The sequence below is a fragment of the Haliotis rubra genome, unplaced genomic scaffold, assembly GCF_003918875.1.
Source record: "Haliotis rubra isolate DU_JTF1 unplaced genomic scaffold, ASM391887v1 Scf290, whole genome shotgun sequence".
NCBI lineage: Eukaryota > Metazoa > Mollusca > Gastropoda > Lepetellida > Haliotidae > Haliotis > Haliotis rubra.
In genome coordinates this window covers 249,577-273,999 of record NW_025766958.1, presented here as the reverse complement: position 1 = coordinate 273,999, position 24,423 = coordinate 249,577, and the positions used below count along the sequence as shown (strand labels likewise).

At 37.6% G+C, this 24,423-nt stretch overlaps 2 protein-coding genes across 2 annotated transcripts in view; one reads left to right on the top strand and one right to left on the bottom strand.

The window, feature by feature from the left end:
* Positions 1-18,265: 18,265 nt before the first annotated feature.
* On the bottom strand, positions 18,266-20,682 carry LOC124281934. Its single transcript, XM_046717940.1, has 4 exons — positions 20,296-20,682; positions 19,977-20,085; positions 18,699-18,778; positions 18,266-18,277 (listed from the first exon to the last, which is right to left on the bottom strand). Exons 1-4 carry the CDS (start codon positions 20,446-20,448, stop codon positions 18,266-18,268), a joined length of 354 nt encoding a protein of 117 aa, XP_046573896.1. The 5' UTR covers positions 20,449-20,682.
* Positions 20,683-21,929: 1,247 nt separating this feature from the next.
* The window catches only part of LOC124281933, a 39,151-nt gene continuing 36,657 nt past the window's right edge, over positions 21,930-24,423 (top strand). Inside the window, exon 1 of the mRNA XM_046717939.1 lies at positions 21,930-22,051. The gene's annotated coding sequence lies outside the window, so the exon portion shown is untranslated. The remainder of the gene's footprint in view (positions 22,052-24,423) is intronic.

Here is a 24,423-nt window from a genome sequence, read left to right as displayed (position 1 = left end):
GTGTGTTTAACAAACTGGTACAGTTCTGTCTTTGAACTTAGCTCTTCCTACCAAATTATAGCAACATTAAACTCTGATGTATTACTTCACCATCCCTAGAATGACGCAAAGGAAAACATGATAAAATAATGCTTGTCAAACTTGATAATAAATACAGACCATACTATGAACCTGTAATGGGTGTGTACGTAACTCTCAGGACCTTAAAGCACTTCCCATGTTATCATGTACCATTTATTGAATTCATTCAGAATATGTTCTAATGTTCCCAGAACACACCCATTATAAATAATTTTGAAAGCGATTGTGAAAGGGATCCCTCCCTGGGAGGAACTCTTCAATGCTCAATAGACACATTAAGATAAATGAAGTAAATATCTCCTTACATTACACAGTTATCTAAAAACAACATTATTGATAACTGGCAAGAGCATTTTCAAATCTTTAAATTTCACTAATTCACTTTTAATATACTCTCATGCCAAGTTTCTACAAATTAGATTCAAAGGGGAGGTTGTTCACACATAAACATTCTTTCTTAAACACACTCAAAGCTCACATTTCAAAGGCCTAGAGTTGGTTCCCTGATTTTAAGTAAGATTTTAGAAATGATAATAAACAGTTGTGCACCAAGTGACATCATCGGCTGTGGGATTACTGCTGAGTCCACAGATTACACGGAGAAAGATGCGCCATGTTTTCACATGGGCTTTCACTTAACTATTGTTAACAGTACCATCAGGTTAAAGAGGAATAGAAATATATGTTAGCAAGCCATGACATCTTTGTAGACTGGTGTTGTGTCTTAATTCACAGCCAAATAATCATAATCATATAAGCTATGTATGTGTCGGCGGATTATTTGTTTTCAGGCGGCAGTGTTTACTCTCGCTCTATGGAGGCAGGTTGCATCACACAGACATTGTAAATACGTGAATGATGGCTTGTGTTTAAGATCAAGTTGTAGTTAGTAAGTTAGGAACATGTCTTACAACTGAACATGCGATGACTGTGAAAACAATAGATGTTTTTAAGCATCTGAAAATCCCAAACACAAGGATACGAATAGAAATAGATTAGATTCTGTCATGAAACGGACAGGATTTTTGGTCTTCTTGAACCTATATGTCGGCTGTCTGTAAATAATCGAGTCTGGACCAGACAATCTGGTGATCAACAGCACGAGCATCGATCTACGCAGTATGTCAGTAAGTCTGTGAGTCTGATCATTTGACACTTTTAATCGCCTTTTACAACAAGGATTGGTTGCAAAAGACAAATTATAACCCGGATCTTTACAGGAGTCTAGTTATATCATATGTCAGTTTATTGTAGAAGGTAAGCCAGAGTGACTTCTTTGAGAGGCATAAGGGTGAGTGAGTGAGTGAGTGAGTTGGGTTTTAAGCTGCTTTTAGCAATATTCCAGGAAAATCATGGATGGGGACACCAGAAATGGGCTTCACACATTGTACCCATGTGGAGAATCGAACGCTTTAGCACATGTTTAACCACTAGGCTACCCCACCGCCCCGAGAGGCATAAGAAGTTGAAATACTAAGAAAAGACAAGATATGTTGATGAACAAGTGATGCAGTTCATTGCCAGTTAATGCTTTGATAAAAGCCCTGAGATAACATCACACCTTTAATTTCAAGCTAGATATATAAATGAAAAGGAGCCCAAGTCAGATGAGAGATTGAGAGCCTGAACCTGAGTAAATCTAAGCCTGCTTAAGGTCTTTAATATTGCAGAAAGGGCTGGGTAAAAGGGACAGTAATGTGGTTCAGGGACTGTGGTTCACATTCCGTGTGAAACAGACTGCTCTTTTCCTTCTGTCCTAACCTTCTCTAGCCTCATTTCTTTCCAACTCCTTCACCCAGACTCCTCAGTCAACCCCCCTCATGCTCATTCTAGCCTACCCCGCCATGTAACACAGCCCCACTTTCCTTCCCTGCTCTCTTCCTTCACCCCCAAGCATTACCCCCCACACAACCATCTCCCGCCCAGCTTTTCCCTGTCAAAAATGCCACATGTTCCATGTATCCGGCTTTGCTGCCATGTAACCCGATTTGACGTCATTTGGACCATAAGGCCACATGTTTCCCAGCTTAACTTGAAATCACAATCGGTGAATGATATACTTTAGTCACCTAATTACAACAACATGTATGCAATTCATACCCCATAGAACTACATTGTCCCATTCCCTCACAACACAGGGAATGATGAACAGCACCATCACCATCAGGCCTAGGTTAAACTAACGTTTAGTCTCTGAATATATATAATCTTGATAGTAACAAATAAACCCGTTAAAATTGAAAAGGAGCCACTGAGAGACCAGAGATTCAGACTTGCTTCGTTATATTTAATTATCTAGGGCTTTAGCATTGCAAAGAGGGCTTGGCAGTAGGGAAAATAATATGGTTCAGGGACTGGAGAGTCCAGGCCTATGTCTGTAGAACAAGATAAGATGAAGGGTGTCTTATGTGATGATCATCAGGCTCTGTGCTCAGCTGTCAAGAAAGGCTGGTCCCCATGTAGTCTGTCTCAAAGTCAGGCTGGTCCCCATGCACAAAGCCATGTTAGAGCTACTCCAGCCTATATCAATGTATGGGAGTTAGATCTCTGGTCTTGGCTAAGAAAGGGCTTTGTTTGTTACTAGAGAGAGAGAGAGAGAGAGAGAGAGAGAGAGAGTCCCCAGAGAGAGATCTTAGAGCTAGAGAGAGAGAGAGAGAGAGAAAGAGAGAGAAAGAGAGAGAGAGAGAGAGAGAGAGAGAGAGAGAGAGAGAGCAGATCATGTAGATCCACAGTTCCTGAGTTCATTCAGTGTATTGATCTGATTTGATCATACCAACATATTTAATCAAACTTATGAAGCATATCTTTTATGCCATACAAAATGATAACAAATTAGAGACTACTGACAGTCTGGCAGAATTCCATCATAATTGGATAATTTGGCATTTCCACAAATATGCCACTGCAGCAGAAAGGAAACCACATTGTATGTGACGTCTCTGAGATTGTTTATTTGACATCAAGTCAAAGGGCTGCATTCTATATAAAATAATGATCAGAAACCTTGGACAAAGATGGCTGGCTCATCATCAGTGACAGTAATCATCTCATATTAATTAACAAGATAATGAGTAAAGTAGTAATAACAAGACCAGCTCCACAAGGCGATATTCTTATAACTCCAGTAACTGATATTAGCACTATTCCTACAGTCCATGCCAAACTCCAACAGAGTTTTATCAGGACTGTTAGAAATATAAAGATTTATCATTTTATAGTGATTCCCATTATACTGACATTCTATGGTTTGTATGGACCTTACTCCTATTCTGTTACATAGATGCCTGATGTAGCGCCAATGTCAGTTCATGGAACAGCGACCAGTTATTAAGTGACCAATTACATATATCGTCAATTATGAAAGCCTACATCTAACAGGACAATACAGCTTGAGTAGGCACTTATATAATACAGGACGCTGAACACTTGAAAGCCGACCACGTCTAACTTTCGGACAAATGTAACTGGCGGAGGTTATCAGTTTAATAAGGGGAATGTGGCCTTTTGTTTATTTGTATCTCCTGACCTGTCAGATGAAGGAACCTTGCTCCTTATATTTGTTATGGTCTGTTTATATGCTTTTACTTTCTTTGCCATACATTATGGAAGTTGAAGTTGCAATTCATATGTATTGACATATAACAGTCTTACTGATAGTAGCATAATGAGACTAAAAGAAAATATTAATTGAACTGGTCCCAATTTCCTGAAACAAACTTTAGAAACAAATTTGAGAAAACTCAGCAATCCCAAAATAAACTGAAATTGAGATAAACTCAAAGTTAGTAAACAAATTTAATTTAACTTGGAACTCAGCTGTTGTAAATTTTCACACGCAGCATAAAATTTGAGTAAAAAGATCAGTTTGTTTTCATTGGGGGCCTGGTTTATCACAGTGTCAATGAGAAAAATCAAATAGGTCCTTCTCTGCATATTGATTACATATTATATGTTGTGTTCTATAATGCCTATTTAGAAACAAATAAGATGCCAGATGAATTTATATGTTGTTTATCCCCATCTCCATCCAGTCCCGTTTCTCCAACCACAAACAGTTGGTTTCAGTGATCTGGGGACAAGCAGGGAGATGACGGGACAGTCAGGAAAGTGGGCTGACCGAAGATGTTTTCTACAAGTTCAACGGGCCTTTAAGGCCATATGTATGGTACATCACTGTATCAATGTTTACACATAGTTAGGGGCACAAGTAAGGGAAGATGTTTTCTGCAATTAGTATTTGTCCTATTAGGCCATATAGATGTAAAATGACCCTATCCATATTTACATCTGGTTGGCTACTCAAGTAACACATGATTTTTTAAAGTTGATTTTCAGTTAATACTATCAGAATGTCAACACTTAACACTTCTCTGTTACTGGTCAAAGACCATTGCAGTTGGTCCTGTTATAAAGTAAGTACAATCTGTTTATCTAAAAAAGCTACAGACAGAAACAGTCATCATAGCCTGAAAATAACGTCGGGGGCAGACTAACGGTTGATAGCATGAGCATCGATCATCATGTGATCTGACCAGATAGGGCCGGTGGGATAGCCTAATGGTTAAAGCGTTAGCTCGTCACACCGAAGTCCCGGGTTCGAATCCCCACATGGGCACAATGTGTGAAGCCCATTTCTGGTGTCCCCTGCCATGATGTTGCTGGAATATTGCTAAAAGCGGCGTAAAACCAAACTCAGTCAGTCAGTCTGACCAAATACTTATTATTGTCGTCACGGCTGAGATCGAGTGGTCAGGCTTACTGACGTGGTTGACACATGTCATCGTATCCCAATTGCATAGATCAATGCTCATGCTGTTGATCACTGGATTGTCTGGTCCAGACTTGATTATATATATTTGCAGACCGCTGCCATATAGCTGGAATATTGCTGAGTGTGGCGTAAAACTAAACTCACTCATCACAACAATATGTTGTGATATGTATGTCAATACAGGTATCAGTTTCTCTATACTACAAACATAACACAAAAGACTGCCAATACCTAACTGCTATACACATGACTTTTCATTGATCCAAGTACACCTGACATAAACATAATGAAACACATGTTCTATTTCAAAGTATTTGGGATATCCTCCCTTCAGGCCGCCGCTACAAAGTTTCAATTGTGAAAACTAAGAAAGCCAGTACATCCTTTATTCCAAGTACCATATCTCTCTTAAACAAATGAGAAGATACCTAAATCAATGAATTTATGTAAATATGTTTTGTATCTCTCTGATGTGTCAGTAGCTCTGCTGATGTACCACAAATACCTGAAAAGGCATTAAAGTATTATTCTATTCTATTCTATAACACTTTCTCAGTAGAGTATATTCTAGCACTGTTGTTGGGTTGAATAACATGTGAACCCTCACTCTCAGCACACAAAGTCATATAACCCACCAATTAAACCTGATAGAACAGTTATCTACATATGGATAGGCTAAGGCCAATTCTTGACAATCATGATGGAATGGTTTGACTTTTGAGGGGTTTTCTTAACAAGACTGACATAAAACAACAGAATAAAATAAATACTTAAAAACAGAAGTAATATATTTGCCTACATCTTTTCATAAAGGACACACAGATTATGGCTTCTTGCTGGTAATATGTTTCACAATAAGCATGCATGACATGAATTCATACATATCTCCATGGAGACAATGAATCTACATGAGATCCAGACAATTTACAGTAGAACTTAAGTCAACACTGATCATAAATCACAATCAAACACAGTAGTCTCTCAAAACATCAATCTTTGTACAATCAAGCAGGATTAATTGGTGTTTCTGAACCAGTTATATTTAGTGGCAAATCAAACTGTCATTAATTGTAATTAATTAATTACCATCACACCGGGGACTTGGTCTTCTTGCCACGCTGACCGACATTTCACAATACAAAGCTCATTTCAAAACAGTCACCATAGAAACAAAAGTATTAATGTCAGTATAATTTTTCACAAATGTCATAAAAGTGACAAATCATGCTTAACAAGAATATTTTCATGCCGTTGTCAGCAGTAATTATAGGATGCGGCTCAGCTGTGGGTCTTAACTCAAGGACACATCAAAGACTCCCCACTGCCCAGCATCATATAACTCTGTAGGGAGCTAGCCATATCATGGTTCTTCATGGGAGGACCAGATTACAAGGCATGTCCAATAATTGTCTTAATTCTGTAGGTGGGATAAATTCAATTAGTATTAAATGATATTAATGCATCAGTGGGTTATTTATAGTATCACATCTTTTACAATTCAAAATAGTCACCCCAAGTCCCTTGATGTCTGTTGCTATGGTATTAGAAACTAGGGACCTCCAACATGATGTAAATCCTTGAGTTTTTCACATTATGCTTGAGTTTCATTGTTATAGCCACTTTGATAAAAAATCAATACAGTTATTGTAGTTCTTATTTTATTGTGACTCAGATAAAATAATACAGAAAGGAAATGTGTAAAATATGGAATCCTTAAGTTTCAGTTTGCAGGTATTGTAATAGCTGGCTTGACAAATAACTGAGTGAGTTTGGTTTTATACCAGTTTGAGCAATATACTGCCATATAATGCCAGTATATACCAAGGCTCAGCCTCACAGAGTATATCTATGTTGAAAAATGAAATGGTCTACTGTGAAACTCTTTAACTACTATGCTACACAACTGTTCCCATTATCACAAATACACTGGATCCACGGCCAAAAAATGACAAAAGATGTGACTTCAACCTGACTATTTTAAGTCTGTATTATTGATCTGTATCAGATAACTGTTTTCAATTACTCAACTGGATAATGAAACATAAAAATCAAACAACTGAAACTTTAAACCTATGAACTGTTAAGTGTTATTTGCATGATAAGCCTCACGATTAGGACCCCTAAAAACCAAACTAATCCAATCAAGTAAACAAATACTAAATCTTTTCAGGACTTAGGATCAAGTTCTTTCAACTTTATTCTGCATGAGCATTGCCAAGCCAACCGAGTTAGCAAACAAAGGATCCGGAATCGGATGGAATTAAATGGCCAATTATAGTCTTCAACCAGATCAATAACAATCCTGTATTTAGGCATGACAGGTCAGACCCTCACTGAAATTATATCAGTTTGGGTGGGAGATTGTTGAGTGGTGAGAGTAGGGGAGGACAACCGTGTGGAGAGTCACTGTGTCTCCTTGTGCACTTGGATGCTCCCATTGAATCTTGTCCACCTCTGTATTGTAAATCAGCTCAGGCTGTAAACCTCGGAAAGTGCCACAGTGGATCATCATTGTGTTGGCAGCTGTCCAAGAGAGGTTCTGTGTTCTAGCCTCAAGTAATTGATCTGTAGTGCTATTGTACTGCCAGCTTTAATTAAGATAAACTTCAGTATTGTTTGTACCAGGATTTTTACGGAGATTTCAGTCAAACTTCAGTCAAATGCTTCCTCAAATTCACAGAAAAAACAAACATAGCTACCGAATTTGTGGAATTCTGTAGATCTGCAGAAGTCATTCCTGGTTACAAAACAACTTCCAGAGGCAATGTTGCTGTCAGTGTTATGTTAAGGATATTAGCAAAACACAACATGCTGATGGTAGCAGTGGTTTTCGGCCTGTAGATTACTCATTCCTCACAATATCTGTTTCTCCAGCAGAATATCCACTTTACAGGAATCTAAATTACCATGAGCACTCTGGTCCTAATGAAGGATATCCTCTAAGCAACAGTTAACAGATTTATATATCAGATTTGTAAATACAATGAAAAAGATGAAATGTCATAGAAACTGTGATGATGTTATCTCAATAAGGTTCAACGTCTTCATCATGTTCATGTTTCACAAACTTCGTAATTCCAATCAACAACTTCATTAAATGTTGTTTCAATTACAACACCACACAAAGTAAACACACCAGAGAGTCTAGGATAACCAATTTCATGGTGGCTTAGTACAAGGCCAAGTGCAGACTTGCAAAAGGCTACACTGAGCCTTCCAGGCAAAACAAGCTCCAGGACTATTCCCCCCTCCTCCCCCTGCTGCATGTAGCCTGTGTAGACAAAGCAGAAGAACAAAGCTCTTCCTTTCTCCTCCCAAGCCCCACCACCCAACCTTACCCCTCCCCCTAGCTACTGTTCAGTAAAGGGAACATGTATATCAACATGGCTGCTTCATAGCTGCTATAAAATACTGGCAGTAACTTTAAAGATCATAACATTAGTTAAACCAAGGAAGTTGATGTTAAATACTCCAAAAAACATTATTGAATGACAGTGCTTTCATGGAATATAGTGACTAAACTTAAGAGTATCAATTTATTGATAGTCGTAAATTCAGGAACTCCAGCAGCTGGAGAACAGATTGTTCAATTCACTTACAAGCTGTGACACTCTGGGACCTTCTCAAATGAACAATAATTGGTATTGATCCTTTCAAGAAATATCGAAAGTCAATGAAGTTTCAATGTAAAGAAATCCTTGTATTGCTGCCAACTGCTCCATAAACTCTGAACTACCACAACAAGGATGAAGATTTAGCCGGCAACTCCGCTGTCACCAAGTGACTAAGTATGCACATGTATGTCTTCCACATATCTATTGGAATACATTGAAATGTCAATGACGTCTCAGAAGACTAGAGAATAAAAGAAACACCCCCAGTGTGCTGTGAAGCAGCTGGGAACCCACATGGTACTCACTGCTGCAGTGTTTACATTATGGGCAAACAGTCTGGTTTGAAAATGGCCAGTTGTAAACCTGCACCAGTTGGGTAGGTTTGAACTGTGAAATGTTGCAGGCAGACAGGAAAGCATCAATACAGAAATAGTATAAAGTTAAATGCTGTTTCCAATTTTTGAAAAGAAAAAATAATAACCAAATGATCAAAATGGCTTAAAACATCAACTCATTAAAGTACTACATCAGATTTCAAGCAAGTGTACAGAAGCTAAAAGTTTCCAAACTGCCACTTGAAGCAATCACCATTGATGTGTTAAATCTCTAACATGACATGATAATTTGTTGAAAAAAACATCAATCTGGAGAAATAGAATGACAACAAGGTAATTGATTAATTCAGTATTTTAGGAATTCATATAACTTACACGGTCAAAAAACACATAGAATATCATGTAAATATGCTAGGCTCCCACATGTAAACAACAGAGAGGAAGAAAATAAGGAAGTATCTGTAAAAAATGAACACATTACTTTATTGTAAATAACTGTGGTTATTGTGATTATACTTGGGGATGACTTTTGTCTCAAACAAACACAAACTCAACAACAGTATGGCACTTACATGGTAACATGTCCAACAATTCAAACCTAACTGGCACAGTCATATGACTAATCACCCATAGCTAAATGTCAGACAAGCAACAGCAGTGCCCCGACTTAAACAAAGTATGTCAAACTCACCAAAGCGTACCATCCTTTAGTCACAGACATCATGGTAAACAATCCAAGAAGTGACACAAGAAATGTTATCCGTTAGCATCAGATAAGACGTGATCACTACACTTCACTTCTTCCACTCAGTGTACTACTGTACTACGCTTTCTCGCTCTTTGTTCCTTCTGTCTATTCAGCCTCTGCATCAAGCATCACCGTGGCGACTGACTAGCGGGACAGACTGAGAGCCTGGCTTGCAGGGATTTCACCAATTTACAACATATCCTATAGCAGCCAGCTGAGGCCAAGCAAACTGTGTCAAAGACCCTTAGGAACATGTGTGAGGGTTAATTCAAACTCCCATCTGTTTTAAAGCTTACACATTTTTAAATATTCTGGTTACTATGACGATGTATGATTCAAGTGACAACCGACCTTTGTTTGACAGTGATATGGCAATTATCCCTACATGATATGAGCGTTATTCCACAGCTGGGTTTAAACAATTTGGTACTTTTTATGTAACACTAGGCTGGTATAAAATGTTGATGTGAGTTTTTGTAATCTCTTCACTTCCGAAAGATGCAATATTTGCTCTAATTGTGATAACTTTCAGTCAGAATTACTTAGGTTATCGGACATGAAGATAGATTTAGGATTTATCAGGACAGATGGCTGATATCTCTGTCACAAACCATTAACCTCACCAAAGTCTCGGCTTTATCTTTCCTTCTCAGCAAATGGAACATTTTATTGGCCTTTTCCTAATTCATTAATCTATAGTTCCAACAAAAAACACACCCTTTCCCAAACAGAAAATTGGTATACTTGGAGGAAAGTACCAAAGTTTGGGCAGTGTACTCAACTTAGGGGTTCTGGGACTTTGAATAATGCAATCAAGAGATCCCTTGACTTAAACTTCAATTGGGTTATGATTTCATACTTAATTCATAGACACTATTCAATTAAATATACATCATATGAATCAATATTGATCAGAAAAATATGAATAGACAAAAGAAAGTCAGTTCTGAATAATTACTATTAACATGATTAATGTGGTGCTGGCACACAGTTATTCCTGATTTTATTGTTCACAAGGCTCCGTATCATAAAACACAAACGCCAACATTTCCCACCAACATTGAAGGTTTAACTAGCAACATGGCTTTTGGCATGAATCTGCACTGTATCATAAAAGCTTGGGTCATAGTGACCCATCAACTTTTGCATATGGAAAAGATGATCTTCTTAACAAATTATGGACAGAATTAAGACATGAAATATTGGAAACCACAAAATCAAACTGAGCTATTTCTGTCAAAATTAACCCCACTTTAATAAGAAAATGTCATTAATAGACACAGATACTCTTGAACATTGGAACATGGAAAAGATCTATGACATTTTCAATGACTATGATGTCTAGTTAAGGTGTCCAATTTATGTTGTACTTTTAGACATTTGAGAAAAACAAGTTTCAAAGAGTCCAAAATAACAAACAACATTCCAGAAAGAAGAAAATGCCTTCTGAAAATAGATTGAACCCCCTCCGAAGAAAAGCAAATCTATCAAACACCATCCCATGATGTACATAGGTTTCAATACGCCTTCTAATCCTTCTCCTTTGTGACACAGTCATACATTATGTGAGCAAGTACATCGCGGGTGAGATTATGTCTACAAAATTTGCTTTGCCAACATTGTGGAGGAGCATCTGTATGAATAGTGATGTTCTCTGTTATACTGATCACTTGGGTCAACGGTGTGCGTGACACAAGACATGTTCTGCTCGTCAGTGAGCAACTTGGGAGACAGAAGGGACACTGTCCTGGAGATGCTGACCCATGTCCTCAGAGGCATTGAAGCAAAGGATGCTTATCAGCTTGAGGACAGAGGCTGAAGCATGTATTAGTTGTATCAGTAGGTCTAACCCTTGTTGAATACTCTGAATCATGGATTCTTGCTACACAAAGGAGAATGCACATTTCTGTTAGTGACTGTGAATTTGTTCAGAGTTGCCTCTTGACATTTATTGATAACTGATTCATAATCAGGTAATTATTATAGATCTCTATGATCTCTATCGATTCCTAGCCCTAGTATCAGTAGGTCGTACCCTTGTTCAATACTCTGGATCATGGATTCTGGGTACACAAAGAAGAATACATATTTCTGTTTGTATATTTGTTTCTAATAAATGATAAAACTGTGATCAAATCAACAGTTTCATGAAAAGTACATGTTATTTTCAAGCACAAGTTCAATGTTTACTGTCAGTCTGCTTTTACGCAGGAAACACTTTTTCCTGATCCTCCATGCATTTCCAGCTGAAACTAGGCCGTATTCTCCCCTCAGTGTATATCATGATACACATTTCTTATCTTACATCCTTTCTCCACCTGACCAGCCCGGCTAGGCCATGGTTCTTCAGATATGATAAGGTTAGACCAATTCCCTCCCTCTGATATGAGATAAGATATAAAAGTAAAGATACATGTATTGAAGATAGAGGAGAACAGCTGACTATGGGGAAAGAGTCATGACATTCCATCTTTCCCCACAAACTACAAAACTTACAATTTCTGTGAACAATTTGATTCATGGCGTGAGTTTGGTTTTATGCCGCTTGCTTGGTTTTATGCAGCTTTTAGCAATATCCCAGCTGGGGAACACCAGAAATGGGCTTTAAACATTGAAACCCATGTAGGGAATGGAACCCAGGACTTCAGCGTGACGGGCAAACACGTTAACAACTAGGCCACCCCACAGCCCATTGATTCATGGAAGAAGCGTGATATCTTCATAAATTACTAATATTCATGTTAGTTGTTTAATGCCTTTTGAAGTTGAAGTGTGTTTAACAGCCTTTTAGTAAAGTCAATCCAAGTCAGGTTAGTGGGGATGGGGAAACTTTAATTAAAATGAGACGATTAGCAATGTTTGGCTAAAAACTACAATGAACTAATGAGCATGCTGATCATGGCTATGGTACTGACTGGATCATAGTCAGGAAGAAACTGAGATTCCAACTAGTGATCCTGGAATGAGGGGAGGCAACTCTATACAACAAAAGGCCACAGCTGAAACCACTGTGCCTTCTACAGGTAATTACAAACTTGCCATGTATCATTACTTACACAGAAGTCATACTTAACATTATTTCTCCATACACACTGAGATTTATTTATATTTCGCTATCCAACACACGAAAGCATGTTAAGAGCTTGAACCAGTTTCATGTTAACCCATGTCATGAGATACCTACACTTACAGACTAGGAATATACTGATATCAACAAGTCTGTGTCACACATTTCCAAGTAGGAGTATGCCGTACACCATGTAATAAAACTATGGTAAACCATGGTACAGGGGTGGAAATAACCCATTGCCCAACGCCCGAGTCCAGTGTTTTTTTCTGTCGGGCAAGCAAATTTGTATATCACACTGTACCGGTGTCCAGTTGACTTTCCAATATTAATTATGTTGTTTAATCAAAAAATCAACAAGAAAATTGCCTGTATAGTGGAAAACTTATCAGGGCAAGTGATTTTACATGTGCCACTGTACCGGGAGTACACTAACAATTTTAAAGTTATTTCCACCCCTGTGGTAATAACAGACTGAAAGGGACCACTAATAACTAGTTATTACTAAAGTTGGCCATGTGCATTTTGAGTGAAACATACGACAAGTGGTATTACTGGTAAGGGCACAGAAAAAATACAACTTAAGTCGGTTTGTTATATCAACCAATTCGAGATATGTGTCCGCCACAAATGTAGACACTGTTTTGATATACAAGCCATGTATGCCGGTATGTCTAAAACACACTCTATACAGGATATAGTCACATTGTATCATTTAAATGGAATGGAATTCAATGAACACCTGCCATTAAACATCTATCAACAGAAAACAGATGTTTACATTGAAATTACAAGTACTTGTAAAATGCTGCATTCTATATCTAGTAATAGACAATATGTAACATTGTTCCAACAAATGGGTGGTTGCACAAACTGGGTAAAAATAGAGTGAGTGAGTGAGTGAGTGAGTATGGTTTTACGCCACTTTTAGCAATATTCCAGCAATATCATGGTGGGGGACACCAGAAGTGGGCTTCACACATTGTACCCATGTGAGGATTCGAATCCGGGTCTTCGGCGTGACGAGTCAACACTTTAACCACCAGGCTACCCCACCGCCCTGGTGAAAATAGAACATTATGATTTATATGAACTGACCATGCAATAACAGTAACACCTAACATCAAGAAAAATGTATTATATCACAGCAAATATATCAACATAATTATAGACATATATTCTCAATTAGCCAGCTATTGGCTGATTATTCAGATTGCCAAACAGTATTTTCAACTCCATGTGACTACTGGTAAACAACATGTTGACAATCTAGAGGGCTCATAAATGCAGATATATCTGCTGCGTAGTTGCCAGATTTAGCAAAACATTGTATACAAATACAATAACAAGTGATTAAAAACAATTAGATCTATGTAAACAGCTGTAAATGTGTGTGACTGGAGGATTATGGAGGGAAAAATATGACAGATACATTTTTCATCATAAATGTGACAGTAATGATTGATATGACTGCTATCAATATAGTGAATTAATCATATTTTCCCCTCAAAATCCCAATAATAAATACTAAAATCACAATATAAGATCATATATGAAGTTGTTAGGCTTATATTTTTAGTTTCCAACAAATCAGGACACAATATTATCCCTATATTTACACAACACATGAAATGTGCTTCCCATTTAACATGTTTAAAAACATCTGTATCCTGTTTGCTCTCTGGCTGTTGACAAAAGTTATTTACAGTCTTGAATCAAGTTCATTTGCATGACTCAACACAACTTGAAACATGAAGCCAACATAAATGATATAATGATGTTATTAGCATGGTTAGCTCATAATGGAGAATTTAAAGGCAGATGTGCACTTTCAGTAATAAAAACCTTGATCTTGTTTATAGGTTAAACAAGAGACAGACTGACAACACAATACTTAGCCATCCATCAGAGCAGTTCTGATAACAGACATGCCATAGAGAGTTTTATAATGCCAGTCAGTATTTGACACACGAGTGAGTGAGTTGGGTTCAACTCTGTGCTTCAGTAACATCAAAGTAAGTCAGCTTGACATAGGAGGAAGGTTGAAGTTGTGCAGAACACGCTAACCACTTTGGTGAACCCCGAAAACAGTATGGCTGTAAAGATGCATCAAACTATCAATGGATTGCAATTGTTTAGTGTCCGATAGCAATTAATTGATGGTAGAAACGAAAAAATTTCAATGCATCGATAGTATGTCTTACTATCGATAGTTTAGTAATTGACTTCCGTTGAAGCACCAGATTCGGATTCGTTCATTTTGTGACTTGCAGCTTCATTGAGTTCATTTTTTAACTGTTTAACTTGATCTGGGTGTCAAGTTTCTTGTCAGTTATTAAAAGATACTGAAAATACTTCAACTTGTTTTTATTTCATAAAAACTATACATTCATTTGGGAAATGACTTCAAATGAGACAATTCAAGGAGAACAAGCATTGTCACTAAGGTGACATAATCCCCAGCCGCAAATTATCAAATCAAATTTAAAAAGTAATGAAAGTTTAAGATGAAGTTAAATGTCAATAAAAACATGACCAGTCAACCTCTCTTGATATATTGCTCTTTAGTTGTTCAAACACACACATATTTTCAAGACTGACTTTGACCTTGACATGAATGTCATAGTGTATGAAATATGCAAAACTGGTACTAAAGAAATTGCTTCTTGAAAAACATTCAAGGGAAGTCTTGAAAGTCTATGAAGAACATCCAGTGAATTCAGGTTAACATGCTGAAATCTTCAGAGTGTCGTAGTGACCTTGAAAATTATGTGAAGGTCACCAAAATTGACTGGGCCCTACGCCTTCATTAGATGAAGCTCGGTGTCAAATATGAAAAAAAATCCAGTGAATTGTTTTTGTGATATCTTGCTGACTATCTTAACATGCGATTTAACATGCTGAAATCCTCAAAGTGTCGCTGTGACCTTGAAAATTAAGTGAAGGTCACCAAAATCAACTGGGCCCTGCGCCTTCCCTGGATGAAGCTAGGCGTCAAATATGAAGAAAATCCAGTGAATGGTTCTTGAGGTATCTCGCTGACAAGCATACCATGCAGGTTAATATGCTGAAATCTTCAAAGTGTCGCCATTAGCTTGAAAATTATGTGAAGGTCACCAAATTCGACTGGGCCCTGTGCCTTCCCTAGATAAAGCTTGGTGTTGAATATGAAGAAAATCTAGTGAACGGTTCTTGAGATATCTCGCCGACAAGAGTAAAACATTAAAGTCCCCTTGTGACCTTGAAATGAAGGTCAAGGTCACCAAACCTGACTGGGACCTTACTTATACTGTGATGAACCTAGGTACCAAATATGAAAATAATCTAGTCAACGGTTCTTAAGATATTCCAATTCGTATGTACATACGTACGGAGCCTAATACTATACCCCCCGCTTCGCGATAAAAGCGGCAGGGGATAAAAAAAAGACTATCACTATCGCAATAGTTGTTCCCCCTCAATAGACACCCCTACAAAATGGAAACTTTATCACCAAGATTGGGATTCAAACCCAGGATCACAAGATTGTGGGTCCTTAACCACAAAGCATTCGAATGTTGCGACCTGTCGTAACTATAGTTTACCATAGGCTTACCACTGTTGTAGCACTACAAACGCTCTGTGGATCGGGACCGTGGAATGGATATGATGCACCTGGGAAGCAACAATGCACATCAAACAGCAGCACCTTGCACAAACAAATTGTGCACCAGTGAATGAGTGAGTGAGATTTGATCATGTTTTGAACAGCTCTCCCATGGAGGAAAGGCCGAAGTGATGAAAGCTGAAGATGTTTTCCAGCTGGCAACAATGGGAAGGTGCTGACAGACCAAGGATAAACAATACCCTTCAATGTTTCGTAGGTCAGATAGGCTATTGACATGCAGGTTGTTTTTTGTTGTTCATGCTTATTGAAACAACACCACTGATACAACAGTGATGCTGAAAAACAACACAGTACCATATACCTGGTACAAAACTCACTTGTCTACAAAAAACCCCGACCCTGGTTTTGGACCAGGCATACACATAGGGTACAGTGCATGGTGTCCTCCCATTCTGTCTTCAGTCCCATTCTGCCTACATGTTAAAACAACATGATACGGTCCAGTGATCAGGAAGTAAGGTAAATGTGCTGACCTATTCTACCTTCATAGGCAATTCTTCAATTGTAGGCAATACAGGAAAAATGACAAAAAATAGTGTTTCCAGGTATGGTAGAACCGTAAGTCATGATAGAATGTGTTGTACTAGTTGTAGTCTGTCGTCTGGTACCCAGCAAAGAATACTTGCTGTCATGCTTGCAAAGTGATGAATTCAACACAATGCCATTTAACTTTTTAACTTTACCTTGCCACTCATTATCACCAATATCATATTGCCGTTTAATTTAAGTGAAATTGCATTAACTACCATTCTCCCAACCCAACAACATACCCCTCACTGAGTGGTAAATGGGTAGTAAACTCACTCACTCACTCTACAGCCTCCAGTGCTATGCCTGCAAAAACATACCGAAGGGAATTTCCCTTTATCATGTTTATGTCCTTCAAGGATAGAAATTCACACTTACAGGTAAATGAAATGCACTGGGTTCTAGCAGTAATATGGTCTATATTCCTGGGTTCAGTTACCTATTAAAATAATCCTTATCATAAAGCTATTAATAGTTATGATAATCCAGCTGCCTTTATCTGATTTGGGGCGGTGGGGTAGCCTAGTGGGTAAAGCGTTGGCTCGTCATGCCGAAGACCTGGGTTCGATTCCCCACTTGGGTACAATGTGTGAAGCCTATTTCTGGTGTCCCCCACCGTGATGTTGCTGGAATATTGCTAAAAGCGGCGTAAAACCAAACTCACTCACTTTATCTGATTGGTGTGGACAGCAATATGATAATAATAGTTGTATATGACAGTTCAAAATCCATGGCCTGACAATGATATATGCTTGTCATACCAGGCAACTAGCCCAGATCAGATGTTATTCTGGCTAGTAAACATTTCAGGTTAATGTTTACCACTGTACAGTGTATATTTTGTTCATGATGATGTAATTTAACTAATTATAATCACTAAATTTCACTTTCTATTTTTACATGATTATTTGTTCTGATAAAAACATCCACGGATGCAGATCTGTGTTATAACATATCCTGGAAACATACAGTGTGTTATAACATATCCTGGAAACATACAGTGTGTTATAACATATCCTGGAAACATACAGTGTGTTATAACATATCCTGGAAACATACAGTGTGTTATAACATATCCTGAAACATACAGTGTGTTATAACATATCCTGGAAACATACAGTGTGTTATAACATATCCTGGAAACATACAGTGTGTTATAACATATCCTGGAAACATACAGTGTGTTATAACATATCCTGGAAACATACAGTGTGTTATAACATATCCTGGAAACATACAGTGTGTTATAACATATCCTGGAAACATACAGTGTGTTATAACATATCCTGGAAACATACAGTGTGTTATAACATATCCTGGAAACATACAGTGTGTTATAACATATTCTGGAAACATACAGTGTGTTATAACATATCCTGGAAACATAGAGTGTATTATAACATATTCTGGAAACATACAGTGTGCTATAACATATCCTGGAAACATAGAGTGTATTATGACATATCCTGGAAACACAGAGTGTATTATCACATATCCTGGAAACAGTATGTTAAAACATATCCTAGAAACACAGTGCGTTATAACACATCCCGGAAACAGTGTGTTATAACATCATGGAAACATGGTATGTTATAACATATCATGGAAAGACTATGTTATAGCATCCTGGAAACACAGTGTGTTATAACATCCTGGAAACACATTGTGTTATAACATATCCTGGAAACAGTGTCTCATAACGTATCCTGGAAACATACAGTGTATTATAACACATCCTGGAAACACACGTTGTTATAACATATCCTGGAAACATACACATGATACAGTGTGTTATAACATATCCTGGAAATACACAGCGTATCACCAGCCAAAAGGAAACAACCTGCAATCTGAAGTGTTTCACTGGAGTAATAATTTAAAACTTACCCTCTTAGCCTTAACTACAGTGTTGGTGATGTTCTTCTTGTTGTGTACCATGGAGCGAAGGACGTTGAAGTTGTTGCCGTCTATGGAATAGTCTTGCCTATTCTTTAACCTGTGTTTCACCAGGTTTGTTGACATGCGACAGCTTGAAAGTGCCTGTAATGTAGAAAATATGTACATTAAAAGTACTTGACAGAAGGTAATATGTACATGATCAAGCCAAGTACATATCTCACTCATTTGGAAAACTTGTAAGTGCATGAATGTTGTTTTATAATTATCATTATTAACACTGAAAGTTTTGAAAGCTAATGAACATTCCTGCTATACAAAAAACAATGAAGCTTGCAAAACCAGTGACTGATAACATGAGCAATCACCAATAATGTCAAGGTATGATGACACACAATCAGCTTGTTCACAAATATTTTTAAAAACAGCATAAAGGCATGTATGTCCAGCACATGGTAATACAAAAATTTGCAATAAAACAATTGCATGATTATTATGCCATCAAATTTCCCAATTAGATCATCCATCTGTTAGTCATTGTAAACTATTATACATGGTTAGAGATTTAGTATGGGTACATTATTTGTTAATCTGTTGGAACCATAGGTATAATCTGTCCCGAGAATCTAGCTGCTGCTTGTAATTCATAAGAGGCAACAAAATTGGAACCTTTGGAGATTTCCTGTTAGAATTTTCCCTAAAATCTAAGCTTTTTTGAAAAAAGTCGACTTTGTGGATTGTTTGTTGTTTAACGCCGCACTCAGCAATGTTCCAGCTATAGGGCGGCGGTCTGTAAATAATTGAGTCTGGACCAGACAATCCAGTGATCAACAGCATGAGCATCGATCTACGAAATTGGGAAACGATAACAACATGTCTCAGCCAAGTCAGCGAGCCTGACCACCTGATCCCGTTAGTCGCTTCTTACTATGCTTACGACAAGCATGGGTTACTGAAGACCAATTCTAACCCAGATCTTCACGGGTGTCGACTTTATGGATCTTATCATATAATTACACGACTAAAATTATCAATATCACTTTTCTTCAAACGAACAAATTCCCAAAATACCCCTTCACAATTTTCTATATCAATTTCCAATGTTTTAAGCTCAGTACACAATAATAAAACATAACACTTTTAATTGGCAAAAGTAACATCCTTATCAAAGAATTGTTCAACATAAACAGTGACCAAAACAACTAAAAATATGAATAGTTTTTCCTTAATTCACTGACCAACACTAGATGTTTAAGTCGTCTTTCATACCTTTAAGTGTATCTTTGTCACCTTTCAACAAGGTGTTGTTCTTAGAAGACTCTGATGGGGGTCGATTGGAGTTTAACATATTCAAAGTTGTACGATCGTTGTCCTTCGACTGCAAGATAAAAGAATGAATTGTGATTATTAACCCCGGTTTACCCGTGGATAAATTCGAAACACTTTAAAAATAATAAACCGTGCAAATCTTCATCAAGTGCAATCACTATGGAAGCACTTACACAGATTATTCAGCTTTCTTTCATTGTATTCAAGCTGGCAATATGATATTTATGTACATTCATTTGAAATTTTAAGCACTACTCACCTGTTGTAGACGTTTAATTGCAGTGCCGTGTATGGTTGTTCTGCGTCGTCTTTTCGAGATCAGACCACACCCCTGGACAGTAAAACTAAGTTCCAGATCGTCAGCGGACTGAAATTGGTCATCTCGCTTGCGTTTCGTCGAAAATGTATCCATTTTGCCTAGCAACACTAAGAATTTAAAAACCAAATTACCCGCTTCCGATTATCTTCAGCCACTCGCATCTCTGTAGACCCCTAGCGGTACAGGTGCGTGTGTCTCAGGGGAGATAACTTCAAGAGTGACGGTCCATTTACCAGGCTCTGGACCCGTAATACGCACATTGCACACTAAGCCTTTCTTCACAAGCAAATATCAAAATAGCATATATTCAATTGTGTTGATGTTAAAATCAAAGTATATTGCAGTCCCTATTCACACCAAGAATATAATCAGGTATATCCTTTTCGAAATCATAAATCATATTAAAACATGTCATGAGATAGATATCTAGATAGATAGATAGATAGATAGATAGATAGATAGATAATCTTCAAGGTGTCAGTCTTGTATTAATCTCATGCCTGATTACCTCCAATCCAATATTCCACGTCGAACATGCACCGAATAAACGACATTTCTGTGAGTATACAGAAAGTGTTAAGATCTCTGCAGTATAACCGAAAGCACAACAATTCTGTGAATGCATGAGCAAATCATGCAGGTAGGTTTCAATTAGTTAAAACATTCAGATAAATAAGAAAACCAAACATTGTTTTCGGGTCGTTTCCCATAGCGTATAACATCAGAACAGAATTGCAAGCCAGCATAACACATATTCCATATCTTACCGAAGTTCTTTGGAAGTTGTGTGTAAACAGAGTATTATTATGAGACAAGAATGAAGGCTTATTAAAAGTGGTTTAACCTCAAACGCACCATATATTTTAGAACAGAAAATGACGTTTATTTATAATAAAAAAAAAAAAAATAATAATACTGCAAATCGTGTCTGCTATTATACTTTAAAGAAATGATAACCCATTCGCCTATTTCACTTCATTGACCTTGGTATTAGTACAAAAACTACTAAAAATTAAACATAATGATGTCGATTATCCCATAACCGCGTTCAGTTTGTCTCACAGTCCCTGAACCACATTATTTTCCCTACTGCCTAGCCCTCCCTGTAAAGCTAAATCTCTATATGAAGCAAGTCTAGATTTCCTCAGGTTCTGAATCTCCCATCTCATTAGGTCTCCTTTTCAATTTATATGGGTTTATTTGTTACTATCAAAATGATATATATTCAGTGGCTATGCGTTAGTCTAAACTGCGTGGTGCGTCTGTAAAATGAGAGAATCTTAAATGAAAGAACCGTCCGTAAAATCTACCCCACGCATTCCACCGGAATGACAGTCCAAGGGAGCAAACCCATGTATGGTTTTAGGATGAATTTCATTCAGTGCACTGCATTGTAATTAAGGACATTTAACAATCCTGTATAAACAACAATTAACCATCTTGATATTTTGTACACCGCCGACGACACTGACTCAAGTTCTTTGACATGTTTGCCAAGGTGCCACCAAACGTAATAACCGCCTAACCCCCTTCTGAATAGACTATTCCAACAACATGCAACAGATGTGGGTGCCAAAGTGGGTCATTCCACAGCAGAATTGTACAGTATTAATGTCTGGCGATGGAACTTTGACCAGACGGGCGGCGTTCGTCATGAACTCAAGCGGTGGTTTGGGGAGGATATCTACACCAGCAGGTACCAGTTTGATGTTAATTCTGAAACGTACATATCAGCATCACTGCCATCTGAATGTAGATAACTAGATCTATAGTGGGAAAAGTTCTAGGGAAGGTAGGCGACCGGAACTGCTACGGGATTTGACAGTACGGGCGGTGAATGGAAAGTGTCCTGTATCAGACATCTGTTTTCCTGTTAGCGTTTATGGCAATTTATTTACTTACATATCACAAATGCAGGGTGTTGTTTTCAAGCCTGTTCGGATGAGTTATCATCATCATCATCATCATCATCATCATCATCATCATCATCATCATCGTTGTCGTCGTCGTCGTCAACAGTGAACTTAGAATGATTAAATCATTCACCTCTAATAGTGATCAGTATGATTAATAGGCCTACATGATTTAAGATGAACAAGAGTCATTTGTTTGTCCATGCTAATTAAGAGCTTCTTTGATTGTACTACTTTTCAAATGCACTCTGAAACTAAACATTATTTTTGAATGAAAAGTAGCTTTGAATGAAAAATTAGTGCACACAATTAACAAAACAGTGACTGGAATTTACACAGGGTCAGTCAGTCAAGGGAGATAATTCTGTAGTTGCCATAATGACAATTGTGTAAAATTCCGACTATTAATTACTTTGTTAAGTTGGTGGCTTAAGGTCTTGAAGTTTAACTTATGAAGCCTGTGCTTATGTTCACTAAGATGATCCTGTTTTTCTGTGAAGACTGGGGTTCTGCGATCTGTTCTGAGACAGGCATTCATATGTATACATCACTGGTCAGTCAGCACCAGGGACCCATGCTCATGTGTTAATTTTGTTCGATGATCTACCTCACTTTAGGCTTTTCTCACACACAAAGTTGAGATGTAAACGAATATATTGAAAGGCATCACACTAAATGAAAATTTCAGTTTGGCAATGTAAAAGGGCGTGGTTGAAGTAATGCTTCAACTATAACAAGAAGTGAGAAATAATCAATTAATTTCATTTGTAGTTGCGTTGTTATTGATGACTAAAGATTTCTAATTAAGTAAATATCAAATCTATACAAAAGCTACCACACCCTGATGTTAATAAATCTAGTGGATCTCTTTGAAGTCATTTGTCATTTACAGATTGATAATTTCTTTGACAGTATTGATGACCATCTTAAACCATTTACATGATATGAAATTTGTTAATTTAGCAGAAAAACTGACAGGCTAGAGGTCATTAATGTGATTTGATGAGCATGTTTGGTAGGCAGTAACAATACATTGATTGTTTGTTGTGTAATGCAGCACTCAGCAATATTCCAGTCATATGGCGGCGGTCTGTTAATAATCAAGTCTGGACCAGACAATGATGAGATCATCGATCTATGAAATTGGGATATAAACATGTGTCAACCAAGTCAGTAAGCCTGACCACCCAACAAGCATGGGTTGCTGAAGATCAATTCTAACCTGGATCTTCACAGGCAGTAACAATACAGCAAGGTCACACTAGGTATATGACAGGTATCGAGATATACATATTTATGTCATATCATGTAGTAACTTCTTGTCTATAACTATTTCAGAGCTGTCTCAGATGGAAAAGCTAATGAAACGCTCATTGAAAAATAACTAGTAATATATTTTAGCAATTTTATTGTCTTGTATCGATTCAGAATAAAAATATTGTGTATCGTCATCGCATCATCGCATAAAAACTCTCCATGCACCAGTGCCCCAGTGTTAATTCAATTATAGCCTCTGTATTCCCCATATAAAATTCATATTAGAATATGAAGGAAATAATTGTGTTAGTCGTCTGACATATATCCAGTATCATGGTTGTAATAACTAACGTCTCATTATCCACAACCGTTGCACAACCATTGAAGCTTTTGAGATGACATAATTAAGTAAAAAGTATAAAGAGTGGTGTAACAGATTTAAAGTTGTTACACAGGGGTTTATGTGACCCGCAACTGTGCATCCAGTACACAAATGTAGAGAATGGATGCAGAAAAAGCATTCACTGTATCCTGAGGGACGCACAATATTATTCGCTGTACCCACCACACGTCTATGACTTTGCTAAGTGTTTGGTTGTTTCTAGAGCAGTTACATGCATCATTTCATACGTCAGTCCACATGATCACTGATTCATTCCAGGTTTTAGAGAAATTATTGAAATGTACAGTTCTCTACACCGTTACTTCACAGGACCTTCATATTGCCTGCAAAGATCCATAAGGGGAGATGGGGTAGCTTAGTGGTTAAAGCTTTCACTTGTCACGCTGAAGGCTCGGGTTTGATTCCACATGGGTACAATTTGCGAAGACCATTTCTGGTGTCCCCTGCCATGATGTTGCTGGAATATTGCTAAAAGTGGCAATACTCATTCACTCA